At 38.0% G+C, this 12,295-nt stretch overlaps 1 protein-coding gene across 2 annotated transcripts in view; it reads right to left on the reverse strand.

Annotated features, from left to right (window-relative positions):
• Positions 1–12,295, reverse strand: part of LOC114646412 (inactive N-acetylated-alpha-linked acidic dipeptidase-like protein 2) — a 1,943,185-nt gene that overhangs the window by 972,401 nt on the left and 958,489 nt on the right. For both annotated transcript variants that reach the window (XM_051923949.1, XM_051923950.1), the window contains one exon: positions 2,234–2,504. In XM_051923949.1, the coding sequence (XP_051779909.1) occupies positions 2,234–2,504 (271 nt within the window). The remainder of the gene's footprint in view (positions 1–2,233; positions 2,505–12,295) is intronic.

Genomic DNA, 12,295 nt, shown 5'->3' on the forward strand with positions numbered 1-12,295 from the left:
AACACAGCCTCTGAGTCAGAGTTTGATTTTTTCCAATTTCAGATAGTATAGCACATCAGTTACCCACTGACTTAAAGGTGGTGGATTGGGATTCTTTCAGTTGAGCAAGATAAGTCTATGTGCTAATAGTGTAGTAAAGGCAATCACAGTTTATTTGTCCTTCTCCAGTTTAAGCCCATCTGGCAGTACACCAAACACAGCTGTTAATGGGTTAGGACTGATTGTGACATCAAGGCTGTCTGAAAGGCATCCAAAATGTTGTTAATTTGGTACACACCGAAAAACATGTGGCCCACTGAGGCTGGAGCTCGATTGCAACGTTCACAGGTTGAATCTTGGAAATATTCTGGATAGTTTTAATCGAGACAAATGTGCTCAACAGAAGATTACAAACTGAATAATGTACTGTATGTCACTAATGTCAATCTTAAACCTAAAAGTGCTTGTGCGCAATTAGAAATGAAAGGATTATGTATGCTTTTCTTATATATAAACGTCGATGCGTGGAAGTGTGTGTGTCTGTCCGGCCCAGAAGTGAGAAAACAGAAGAGAGGAAACAGAAAAACTCGCTTAGCCGCTAATAACACAAGTGGGGCCAGCATGTCAGCAAAACGAAACCTCAGAAGAAAGACAAATTTGCTTAGCCGTTAACATTGGCAAAATGGTATCCCTTTTACTTTTCCTCCTGCCGCTAATACAAAAGCAAGGCGAGCACATCGGCAAAACGAAACCTCTGAAGAAAGACAAAGTCACTTAGCCGCTAACATCAGCAAAACAGTATCCCTTTTACTTTTCCCCCTGCCGCTAATGCACAAGTGATGCAAGCACATTGGCAAAACAAATCCTCCTAGCAGAGAGATGTTCAGAGTAGTTCCTTTCAATTACCTGACATCTCTACATTTCAGTTTTTTTTCTGATGATTTCAATAGTTTCTAGGACCCTGGGCTTTTTACAACATGGGCTTACAGGGCAGTTTAGTATAATCAGAGGAGGGGCAAAGGTGCCTGTAAAGTGAAGATAAAACAGTATATGCATTGTCTTAAAAATTAAAAAGTAGTGCTATTCTTCACAATTCTAATAAATCTGTGTGTGTGTAGGGACTTGAATATGAAGTTTTAATTAGGTAAGCAAATAGTTGATATAACTTTTAATGTGGCAAAATAAAATAAATATAGGACATTAGTTATAATGAATCGGCAAAAAGTCAATTTTCTACAAACTGATGGTTTTGCCCTGTCCTGCACAGGCTACTGGCCAACAGATCAGAAATATCTCAGTTAAGTTTCACTCCATCATGCCTGCTGTGCTAGAAGCCATTAACTCATTGGTGAGGCACCACATCCAGTTTTCATATGGTGTGGGTGTACATACATAAAATAGAACAGGATTTTACCAACATTAAGACATAATATACAGCAGTGTCTGGTTCTCCTAACATAACTGAAACACTTACTGCACTCATATTGCAATAGGGGCACCTAGAAAGAACAAAGATGCTTTTGTTAACCATAAGCTGTTAAATTCCATTACACACTGGTTATCTATGATACCAAGGTGAGACTGGGTCTCCATGGCCTGGGGCAACCCGTAATTCATTTATTTTGAGGAAAAGTACCTTTAGCGGACATGATGGTATTGTACATGGTGAATGGCTTGTTGGTGACGCAACTGGGTGAACCCTCAGTGCTTCATTTGGCCTGTACTGTTCAATATAACAGAAATCATGCCATTACATGTGTCAAATGATAGTAGCTAACCGCTAAGACACTGGCGCCTAACACCTTTCCCAGAACCCCCAGAATGCAGAGGAAAGGCACTATAATACTGTGCATAATCTTGTGTGCTTAGTTGCGGAGAACAACCAGATACTCTTGAATGTGTAGGAGATGGTGTCTCGATGTGTCAGGAGGAAGATAGCTCTACCAGTCAATGAAATTCTACAGCATCGTGAATGTATATGCATGAGGTTGATTATTAGGTTCCATATATGGATGGTTCTGGCCTGCATTTTAAGCACGTTCACTTATGCATATTTACAAGGTGATTGTGATTTATAAAGGGGAAATTGTGTAGAAATGTGCATATGCCAGGTTTTATAAATCTGATCTGGCATATGCATTTTCCTGGTTTTTTGCAGCACGCATATAATCACGGTCAAATCCATGCAAAGTCTAATAAATGAGGCCCACGGTCATTACCCTCAGAATAACCAACCAACAGTCCTGACCATTACCTCCAGTGTGCCCTGTGCAGAGTAGGATGCATAGTTATAAAGCAGGTCTTCATTAGCAGTAGATTTTTGATCCCAGGTATTGCATGCTCTTCCTTCAGGAAGGAAACATTGTCCAGTGCCTTTATCAGTAATATTGCTGGGTGAGGGACCAGGAAGACTGAGGAGCACAGTGTAATTGAACAATTGGACCTCAGATAATCCAAGTTCTCTCCACTTTTCTGCAAGGGATTTCGCAATAGAAATCTTCTCTTCTTGCTTCTGTGAGAAATGCCTGAAATACAAGAAAGAAAAAGTGTAAGTCTAGATGAATGGTGTTAGTTTTTCAGTCATGCAGACCTGTGCAATATAGTGAGACGTGTCAAGTGGCATCCAGTTTTAACACAATGCTAAGAATACAACTAATGAGCATGTTACTGCCTTCCAATGAGGTATATGCTGACCTTATCATAATGATCATTCTTCAAAGTTGATTGCAACAAAGTGGCCTAATTGTAATTTTCCGCTGCTGAATCTACTTCTAATAAGAACATCTACAATAATTCCCCACATGTTATTTGAGGTTTAGAAAAAATCAGTTGCTTACAGTATAAATAAGCATGCATATACAGTACTTTGTGTGTATATATACATATAAAAGAAATAATTTTCGATGCTGATTAAAATTGGAAATAACCTCAAAAGAGACATATAATAAAAGTTATGATTATCTCACAAATTTGGGAAAAAAAAACTAAATGATTTCGGTTCCGTATGACCCTTCATTAGCAAAGGAAAGCAGCTCAGTATTTTTGTCACTGTTTCTGCACTACATTAGCATCCTTGCACATCTAGTTTGATTCTGTGCCAATTGCCTTTTTTGTATGATCTATATTGTTTACATTGAATGCCAGTCAATGTGTAAGGGCCATAGACTAACTTTAACAGTGACTGCAGTACTAGAAAAAGATGAAGAATTATGCTGTCACTATTACTGTTGCTAAGGACTTTCAGAAACCTAATCAATAAAGGGTTAATTATGATGGGTAGAGTCATTGGTTGTTGCTAGAAAATGTTCTGCAGTGTTGACTAATCACCTCTACAAATTTATGTAGAAAGATATTTTCTTCTATTCCCGATCACTAATAAATCCTTTGGTAAAATAATGCAGATAAAATACAGACAGACAGGAGGACATATTATACATTTATGGTGCATATAGAGGAGGCAAGGCTTCTTTTAAAGGCTATTTACTTAACAGTTTAACCAGCACTTTTCACCTACAATAAAATTAATTCATTATTGAAATAGCTTCTATCCTGTCCAGAAGTGTAGACTATGCTCACTTTTATTTATTCACTTATTTCCACATTGTTTATGGCCAGTAGTAAAGACGCCTACTAAGAATGAGCAACAATAGATTATTTTGGAAAGTGAGGTGTCAAGAAGTTTTTACATCAGCAAAATACTCGCTCAGTTTTTTATACTTGTACTACTTCCTTTTTCCCCTCCTTTAATGTCCTTGCATTTGCTGTGACAAAGGGTACATTTAATTGCCCTGCATATACTGTACATCTGACCTTGGAGCTTTCACAACAAACTGCTCTCCATTTAGCTTCTGTTTCTTAAAAATATGAAACCAATAAAGCAGCAGCATACACATATTGCATCCTAACAATGCAAAATTAGTCTGAAAGAGAGGTCACAAGGTAGTGTCAATCATACATAATATATACATACACAATGCACACCAATAACCTGTACTGTAAATGTATTTCTGCTCTCCACTATAAAAACATACCCTTTTTCAAATATTTGTTGTATTATGCTTCCCTATAACTTATGTATTATCCAGTGTTAAGGTATTAAGTTGCTGCCTTAGCTCCAGAATTCTGTGTTCCAGTCCTGGGGCCTCATGCATAACGCAGTGTTTAGAATTCACACTAAAACACGGCGCATGGACAAAAGCGGAAATGTGTGTACGCACAAAAAAATCCAGATGCATAAACGCCAACTTCCACGTTCTTCCGCTCCATAAACCACAGTCAGCATGAAAAGTAACGCACGTGCACGCACCTGCTGCCAGTCCCTAACTCCTCCCAGAATTACACATCTTTGAATATGCAAATCAATATAAATAGCCCTTAAGCTTAGCGTTCTGTGAAAAGGCAATGGCAAAAGCACGGGGGAAGATAGAAGAATTTCAGTGAATACCAAGTGGAGGCAAGGAAAAACTTAATATTTGTTGGTTTAAACAGTGGTATAAACAACAAAAGGAAGTTGATCGAGTGACATAGAGTGTTGGAAAAACTCAAAAGCTCAAGTTCACAAAGTAGCACACTGCCCAAAATAAAAAAGAAGTTGTCAGATATCAAAGTCGATGTGAAAAGGCGAGTCGTAGCCCACCATCTGAGTGTCATATGAAAGCTTATTAGGGTACAGAGAAAAAAAAAATAGGGACACAGTGGGAAAAAAGCTTGAAATGTCAACTTTAATCTTTAGATGTAATCTTTTGATTACATCTTGCCTGAAGAAGGGGTGATATTACAGTTCTCTGAATAATTTAAATACTGAGATGTGAAACATGTATTAAACATGGGAACACGGTGGCACAGTGATAGTGACAAACTGGCACACATCCAGAGATTGTTCCTGCCTTACACAAGATGCTTGCTGCGCGACCTTTGATTAAATAATTTATTGCAGCAGTACTGTCTCTTTCAAACGTACTAACGCCCAATTCCTGTCCTTCCTTCTCTTTCTCCAAGTACACAATCGCCACACAATCAGCTCAGTAATAGACGTTAAGCCATCTGTAAGCTTAAAACTCCGATTCCTCAAAAATTTTAAGGAACATTGAAATATCTTTGTAGTACATGGTTAATTATTCTATCCATCTATCCTTCCAGTGTCATGCCAGCCTCAGCAAGAATACAGTGCGAGGCAGGAACAATCCCTGAACAAGGCGCCAGCTCCATGCTAGCACTGCGACACCGTGTCCTCACATGTTTAATTATTAAAAATACAGATTATTTAAATGATGTTAACATTTTATCTGTATAATGTAATAAACATATTTTGCTGCATTTCATCTTAAAAATGATATCATCATCATATGTAAATACGCGCTTTATAAAGTGGCACAGGTTGTACAATATTATAACTGTATCGCAAGTTTAAAGTGAAGTAATTGTACTGATAAGTACAAACAGTTCTACAAGGAGCACTTGATGGACTGATTGAGTGCATTTACAGTTCTTGGGATTAAACTGTTTTCTGAACCGCGAGGTTTGTACAGGAGAGGTTCTGAACCGTTTGCCGTATGAGAGCAGTTCAAATAGGCAGCATGGCTGAGTCAGTGTGTGCTTGATGCTGCATACCGATAATTGTCTTTCCGATCAGCTGCTGTAGAGTTGTGATTCCACACTCAGACACAGTGATATAAATACTCTGAGTGGTGCAGTTAGAGTAATATGGAAAAAGATGATCCGCTGTGGCAACCCCTAACAGGAGCAGCTGAAAGAAGAAGAAGAAGGTGCAGTGAGAGTAACAACGCTAAAGCAGCTATGGTATTTGGAATAGTCTGGCCATTCCGTGGACCATTATACTGTTACAGGTTAATTACAATCAGATGCCTTAAACTAATAAACAATATGCAGTTAATTTCAGTGTATATGATAAAGCCGCGTCAGGGATGTGGATCTAAAAAAGAAAGGGAAACCACACTGGAAAAAAAGCACTGCTTTGACGCTGGGTGCTGCCAGTTTGCCAAACCGAGCAGAGAACTTGCGTACGCCAGGGTTTGAGCTAGCGTGAAAATGTGCGTGGCTTTATGCCAAGTTTAGGATTTGAGTGATAAAATGGAAGTACGCAACATTTTCATGAGGCCCCTGGTCTGGTCACTGTCTACAGGAAAATTCCAAATTTGTCTCTGTATCTATATAGGTTTTCCCTAATTGCACTCATTATTCTCCTACATCATAGAGATGTTCATTTTGGTTAGTTGGACACTTTAAATAATTGGTCTGGTATAAGTAAGTACTGGCGTAGTTGTTCCTGGGAAGGTCCTTGTGATGGTATGGTGTGTCATCCAGGTTTGGTTACTGCCTCTTGACATGTGCTATAGAGACACTCTTTGGCCCCCATCAATCATTTAATTATATAAAGAAGTTTTAAAGATGGGTGAAGGAAACATTTCTCTTCAGCAATCAGATTAAATACTGCCAAACATCAACAAATACATCCTTCCCTTAAATCTTAGAGACACACTTAACAGTTAAACATACAGTAGCTGAATTTCCCTTGACCTCTCAAATTCATGGATACAACATCCAACAGAATGAAAAATGTGGAAGAAGAGATACAGAGTAAGTCAAAGTTTCAAGAGACTAGACATGGTGGAGTGGTGGCTCTGATGCTAAGGATCTGCTCTGGAATCTAGAAGGCTGCCAGTTCAAATCCTGTTACTACCAGAAGGGATCCTACTTCGTTGGGCCCTTGAGTAAAACCCTTAACCTGAAATCTGTACAATGCTTGACCCTGCACTCTGACCCCCAAAGGTCATGGAAAAAGACAATACTTTCTTGGGGACTAACAAAATATATCAAATCAAAAATAAAAAAATTATGCATTTTTATTGGCATAGCTATTGGGAGGGGGAAAACAAAATTAACCATGAAGCAAATTCAGCCTTAAGATTGAGTTACCCACTCACTTTTGGCTCCTCTGCATATATTAGAGAATCTTTGATGCAGTAGCCAGTGATGGGCAGTATGCACTACATTTCAGTTGTAACTGCCCACTCACCATCTTATATCATATGCCAAAGCAGCAAATTCCTGTATTACTGCCATCCCAAGCAAAAGTCACCTTCTGTGTATAAACGGAGAGAATATTTCTGATCCAACTTCATACCAATGCAGTAGATGGCAAAGTTTCCTCCTGCTCTGAATGAAGCTTATTCTGAACCTCAGATCACATCAGCTGCTTTAGGCAGCCTTGTTCAACTGATCTCCAGTTATCACCTAACTCATTCTCCAACCCTCACTTTCACACCTGTTTTAGCCAACTTTTTAATTTCTGCCTGAGAGAAAAGTTTCCATTCCTTTTAAAATGCACCCCTTTTTAGCTTTTGCATTTTAGTAAAACCTAGCTAGGTACTAATAAGAAAGCATTCTAGCACCATGTATTTGTTTTAAAAACTGAGCTCAAAACACAAAAATAGCTGCAATGCAAAACAAAATACTTTTGTATACAAAAACAGGTCTTCTTTTTCTTATTGCCAGATACACTTGATAACATAGATGTTTGAGTAAAACTAAGATTAAGGAAACTAGTAAACTATGGCAGGGTATGCATCTCTCATAAACTGTGAACATTAAGCTCTTAACGAATATTCTGTCGCCATATCATATTCAAATCTCTTCCAGAAAAATCAATTTCCTTTCTTATTAAGTCTTATCTTCAGCCAACTGGCGCCTACAGCCTAAAAGCCAGCTTCTGTAGATTATAAATAAAGCTCTAGTTCTGCTGGATGTAAACTGAACAAAGTGGTAGTGCGAGAGGCCACATCATCTGCTGGAGTCTATTTCATTTAGTTTAGATTGACAAGACAGTAACAGACCGGTTAATCAAATTACCAGCTCATAACAAGGCGGCAATTCCATTTGCTGCCTTCCTATATGCAACAACATGCCTGCTTCCAGTGTTTTAATAGCATTACAGAGATTAAGCTGATTTGTCTTGATTGTGTTATGTTAGAAGTGTCTAATAAACATGATTTTAGCAAGAGGCCACAGATGCACTTCACTCCAAGCTAAGCACAGATTTTTAATTCTCCTCTTCAAAGCTTGACAATGGAGTTTATATTCTTGAAGTCTATGTTAGCTGCTCTTTTACTTTAATTGATCAACCATTTCAAGTAAACAATCTTTTAAAATAGTGCATTGCATAATACACACTATTAGTAAGCATATTACAGCAATTAGCTTTAATAAAGTATGGGGCAAAACAAACAGTACATGACGTCTGCTACCCATTGCAGTGGTTTCAGATACCAAAGTGGAAGAAAATGCAGTAAGCACAGTTAAATTCTATACAGTGCTGTTCAGACAGGACTGGCTACAGACACTGAGTATACTTCTAAACTTTAAAGCAACAAAAATAGAAAAACTTGGCAAATAAATGGTTCCTAAAAATAAATGGCACAAGAGATGACTAATAAAAAATTGCATATACTGTATAACAGAATAACAAGCTAGTGGAACCCATGGCTGGCACCACCTTTAACGCAAATTAGGCATTCGCCTAGGGGACACCCAGCTGCACGGGTTAGCTACCAAACAGTCGGTTGGTGCACTAATAAGCTTAGCCTAGCACCGGCACTGGTGGGATCCATAATCCTAACATAAAGATAAAGTTTGAGATATATACAGTAAGATTGGTAACCATCCAGCCTGTCCCACTTAAATTTAACTATACTGCCCAAGCAAAGGACATTTGGCATTAATGACTTCATATTTAATATAGCGTACTTACTGATGTGTAACAGTTTTCTAATTCCATTTCTTTAGGTAGGCAATGCTTAATCAAACACCAAACTAGATCAAAATCTAACAAGAAAATAATTTAAAAAATAAAAACACATAGATGTGATTAGGGCTTCATTTAAAGGCAGAAAACCAGCAAAGTTCTTTCAAATCCTTAAACACTTGAAAGCATATAGTTGTCTAAAGCTGATCTTTTTGCTGTGTAGTGTTCCCAGTTCATGAATGACTATAAATTAAACAATGGACAAAAATGAATCCTAAACCACATGCACCCATGCCCCATACTGGAGCAGACTATGTTAATTTATTGGGCTTTCAGCCTGATTTTTAATATTAAGAGCAATGTATCCTTTTCTTGCTTGCTGGAAGATAATTCTACAGACAGTACTTTGATTATCAGCAGAATTACAAAATAATGTAAATTTTATGACTTAAGAGTAAGCTGTAATTTTTAAGCATTAAAAACTCCCATAAACAGAGTTGGATTTTAAGAGCTATTTAAGCCAGTGGCAGGGTCTTAAAGATTTTCCTAAAACGAGACGGAAGCCAGTGTTACACTAGCTGAGGGGCAATGTACTTATGATTTATGGTATCTGTCAGGTTGATAATCTAAAGTGATGGCTGGGGATGCCAGAAGGCTGCTAAGTATGAAGATGGCCTTGTGCAATCTGGGGTGACCGCTGACTTTGCACATGCGACCAGACATCTGACCCTGATGAAGTTGAATGAAAGGAGCTGCAGTCCGAAATTTTAATGAGTCAAAGTGAGAGAAATGAATGACAGGCTCTGTGGATCAGAACAAAGCAGCTGAAGAGAAGGTGAGAAGGAGCTAAGAATGTTAGGTGGTAGTGGAGAAGACAGAGATGGGCTTTGTTTTTCCTGTGAACTGACATACAGCTGTACACTGAATGTTAACATTGCTGTGTCTGCATAGAATTGGAAGTTTCTATAAAATGTGTATTTTATTTACGGCATATACTCCTCTGTCCATTCACCACTAAGAAGTTGTGCTGAAAGTCTTAAACTTTTTTTTTTCCTTAGAAAGGTGGCAAGATCAGGATATTGTGAGGGTTTCTGTTTAACTTGCAAAAGGTGTGATCGATTCTAAACAAATGGGTACACTGATAAAGTGAGAGGCAAATAAATCATCAAACTTTTCGACATTGTATAGCTACAGTTACGCAAGTAAAGTTTAAACCACAATAGGCACACATATTAGTTGGTGTGTGATAACAAAACACACTGAGATTCTACTAGGTTTTCAATGGTGGTTAATCTGTTGCTGAGTCAATATCAACTGCATCCCCATTTTTCTTTCACCCCTACATTCAGCTTCCATGTGGAAGATTTGTGAAAAGGCAAACATAGTGAAATGCTTAAACAGATAAGACTAAAAGACGGTATTTTTTGTTTTTATTCAGCCACAGCCTGTTAACCTAATAGAACAAGAATAATTGCCACAAAATAGAAATAATAAACACATGCCAGAGGCCACTGCAGTGCAGGGATGCAAGGAGAGACAAATGTGAACGGAGGGTTTGAGTTACCGATCTGAATTTATTGCTTATTAGGTCATGAGTGAACTTGAGTGTGTGCATGAGTGTAGCCTGTGTTGGATTGGCACCTCATCCTATATTTCTCTTGAAGCTGGTTACATAGGCTCCAGCACCAGTAACAGTTTCTGAAAATAAATAGATCAATGTTCTGAGTCTGGAAAAGGACAAGGACACATTTCTACAATGAATCTGTTCAACTGGAAGCTATAAGGTTTTTTAGTTAATTTGTGGTTTCTATGTGGTAGAATATCTTAGAGAAAAACAGAAAAATGTTTTAAGGTCACATCACATCTTGCTCATCATATTTTGATGATGGTCCCAATCAGCACAATCAGTCCCAATCAAGATGTAGATGATGGATTGGTATCTGCTATTGGGTACCTCTCTAGTACCCTGTAGATTTATGTACCTTGTTATTTTTGTTGCATTCTTGATTATCTCACTAGATTTCATGTTACACTGTTTTGCAGGAACAAATTTTGTTACAAATAAACCTGCTGGTGGTATTGTTCACATTATTTTAAAGCAAAGGATTGAGAATTCCCCTTATTTGTATCTTAAATTACTCACACATCTTATAATTAAATAAGAATTTCAGATTGCTAGCTTTTGTTCCCTCACAACTTTGCTCCATTAAGAATGTCTGCATTGACCATTACCTGTTTTTGATTTCTGAATCAGTCTAGAATTTCCAACCTTTACCATTCAACCACAAAAAGAAACTAATGGCTTATGTTTGTTTGTTGTACTGACACAATAAGTAATATCAAAAAAAGAAACAAAGAACTGAAAGAACCAGGAGATGCCAGACAAAATCAAAATCAAAAAACAGGCAAAAGGTCAAAACCAGAAGAAAAAATATCAGGTCACTAAAGCAAAATGTGCAAAACTCAAAGCACAGTTTAATAAACATGCCAAAAAATCCTGTCCCTCTGAAAGTATTTTTAGCACTGGCTACTGCACAATAATGTATAGCATCCATAAACTTGGACATCAATATTAGCATGTCGCTGTGTTTTATGGGTCACCAGACTGGCAATGGAAATAGAAACCTCCAAAGAATATGGCCACAGCCATTCAGACAATAGAAATAAGATGGCAAGCCTCCAAAAAACAGAACAAAGATGGCAGACATTATTATTAACATAATAATAAAAAGTCCAACGTAATAAATAATGCAAGGCAAAAAAATCCAAAATCATGGCCTTAGTCATTCAGACCATGAAATATACAGAAATATATGGGCAGCAAAAGATAGAGCAAATACATAACCAGGCACCAGGAATAGAGACAAAAATCAAAGTCAAAAATACTAACACAAGTCGAGACCAGAGTAAACTTTATAAAAAGGGGATGTTCTGCAGAAAAGAAATATTGACAAAAAGGGTTTTGGAGTCTGCCAACTTGGATAAGGAAATGAACTTTTTGAATGACCTTTACACAATTGACTTGTCAAAGGTTATGACCTTTGAGTGTAAACTCCTGGAAATGCAGGAGCCACGCTAACAACAGGTGACTAAAATGGTGATGATGAAAATTAAATAACAGTGAAATAAAACTAACAAAAACAAACTGAAGCTTCTAATTGAAAAGCCAATGAATGACTGAGAATATGCGACCCAAAAAAGACAAAGTGTAAAAATATTAATTAAGTAGTGAAATCATAACAACGATGTTATGGATGGGCTCACTATTTAAATTCGTTAAATATAATATTGAGGTGTAAACTGGTGAATTATATACAAATGTGGGTAGACAGATAGTGTGGCAAGCGGCTGAGGGTGGCACCTAGCCGGGATGCCCGGAAGGACCGGAGGAGGGATTACACCTCCTCCAGACCACGAGGGGGCGACCTCTGGTGGCTTTAGGGACCATGGGAACAGAGCTTAGAAGCTCAACCCTATAGGGGCCCGTGGTTACCGCCTGGGGGCGCCCCAATGCCTGAGGAGCCCTGGCCCTCAGCACTTCGGCCACACCTGGAA

The sequence above is a fragment of the Erpetoichthys calabaricus genome, chromosome 2 (genome assembly GCF_900747795.2).
Source record: "Erpetoichthys calabaricus chromosome 2, fErpCal1.3, whole genome shotgun sequence".
NCBI lineage: Eukaryota > Metazoa > Chordata > Cladistia > Polypteriformes > Polypteridae > Erpetoichthys > Erpetoichthys calabaricus.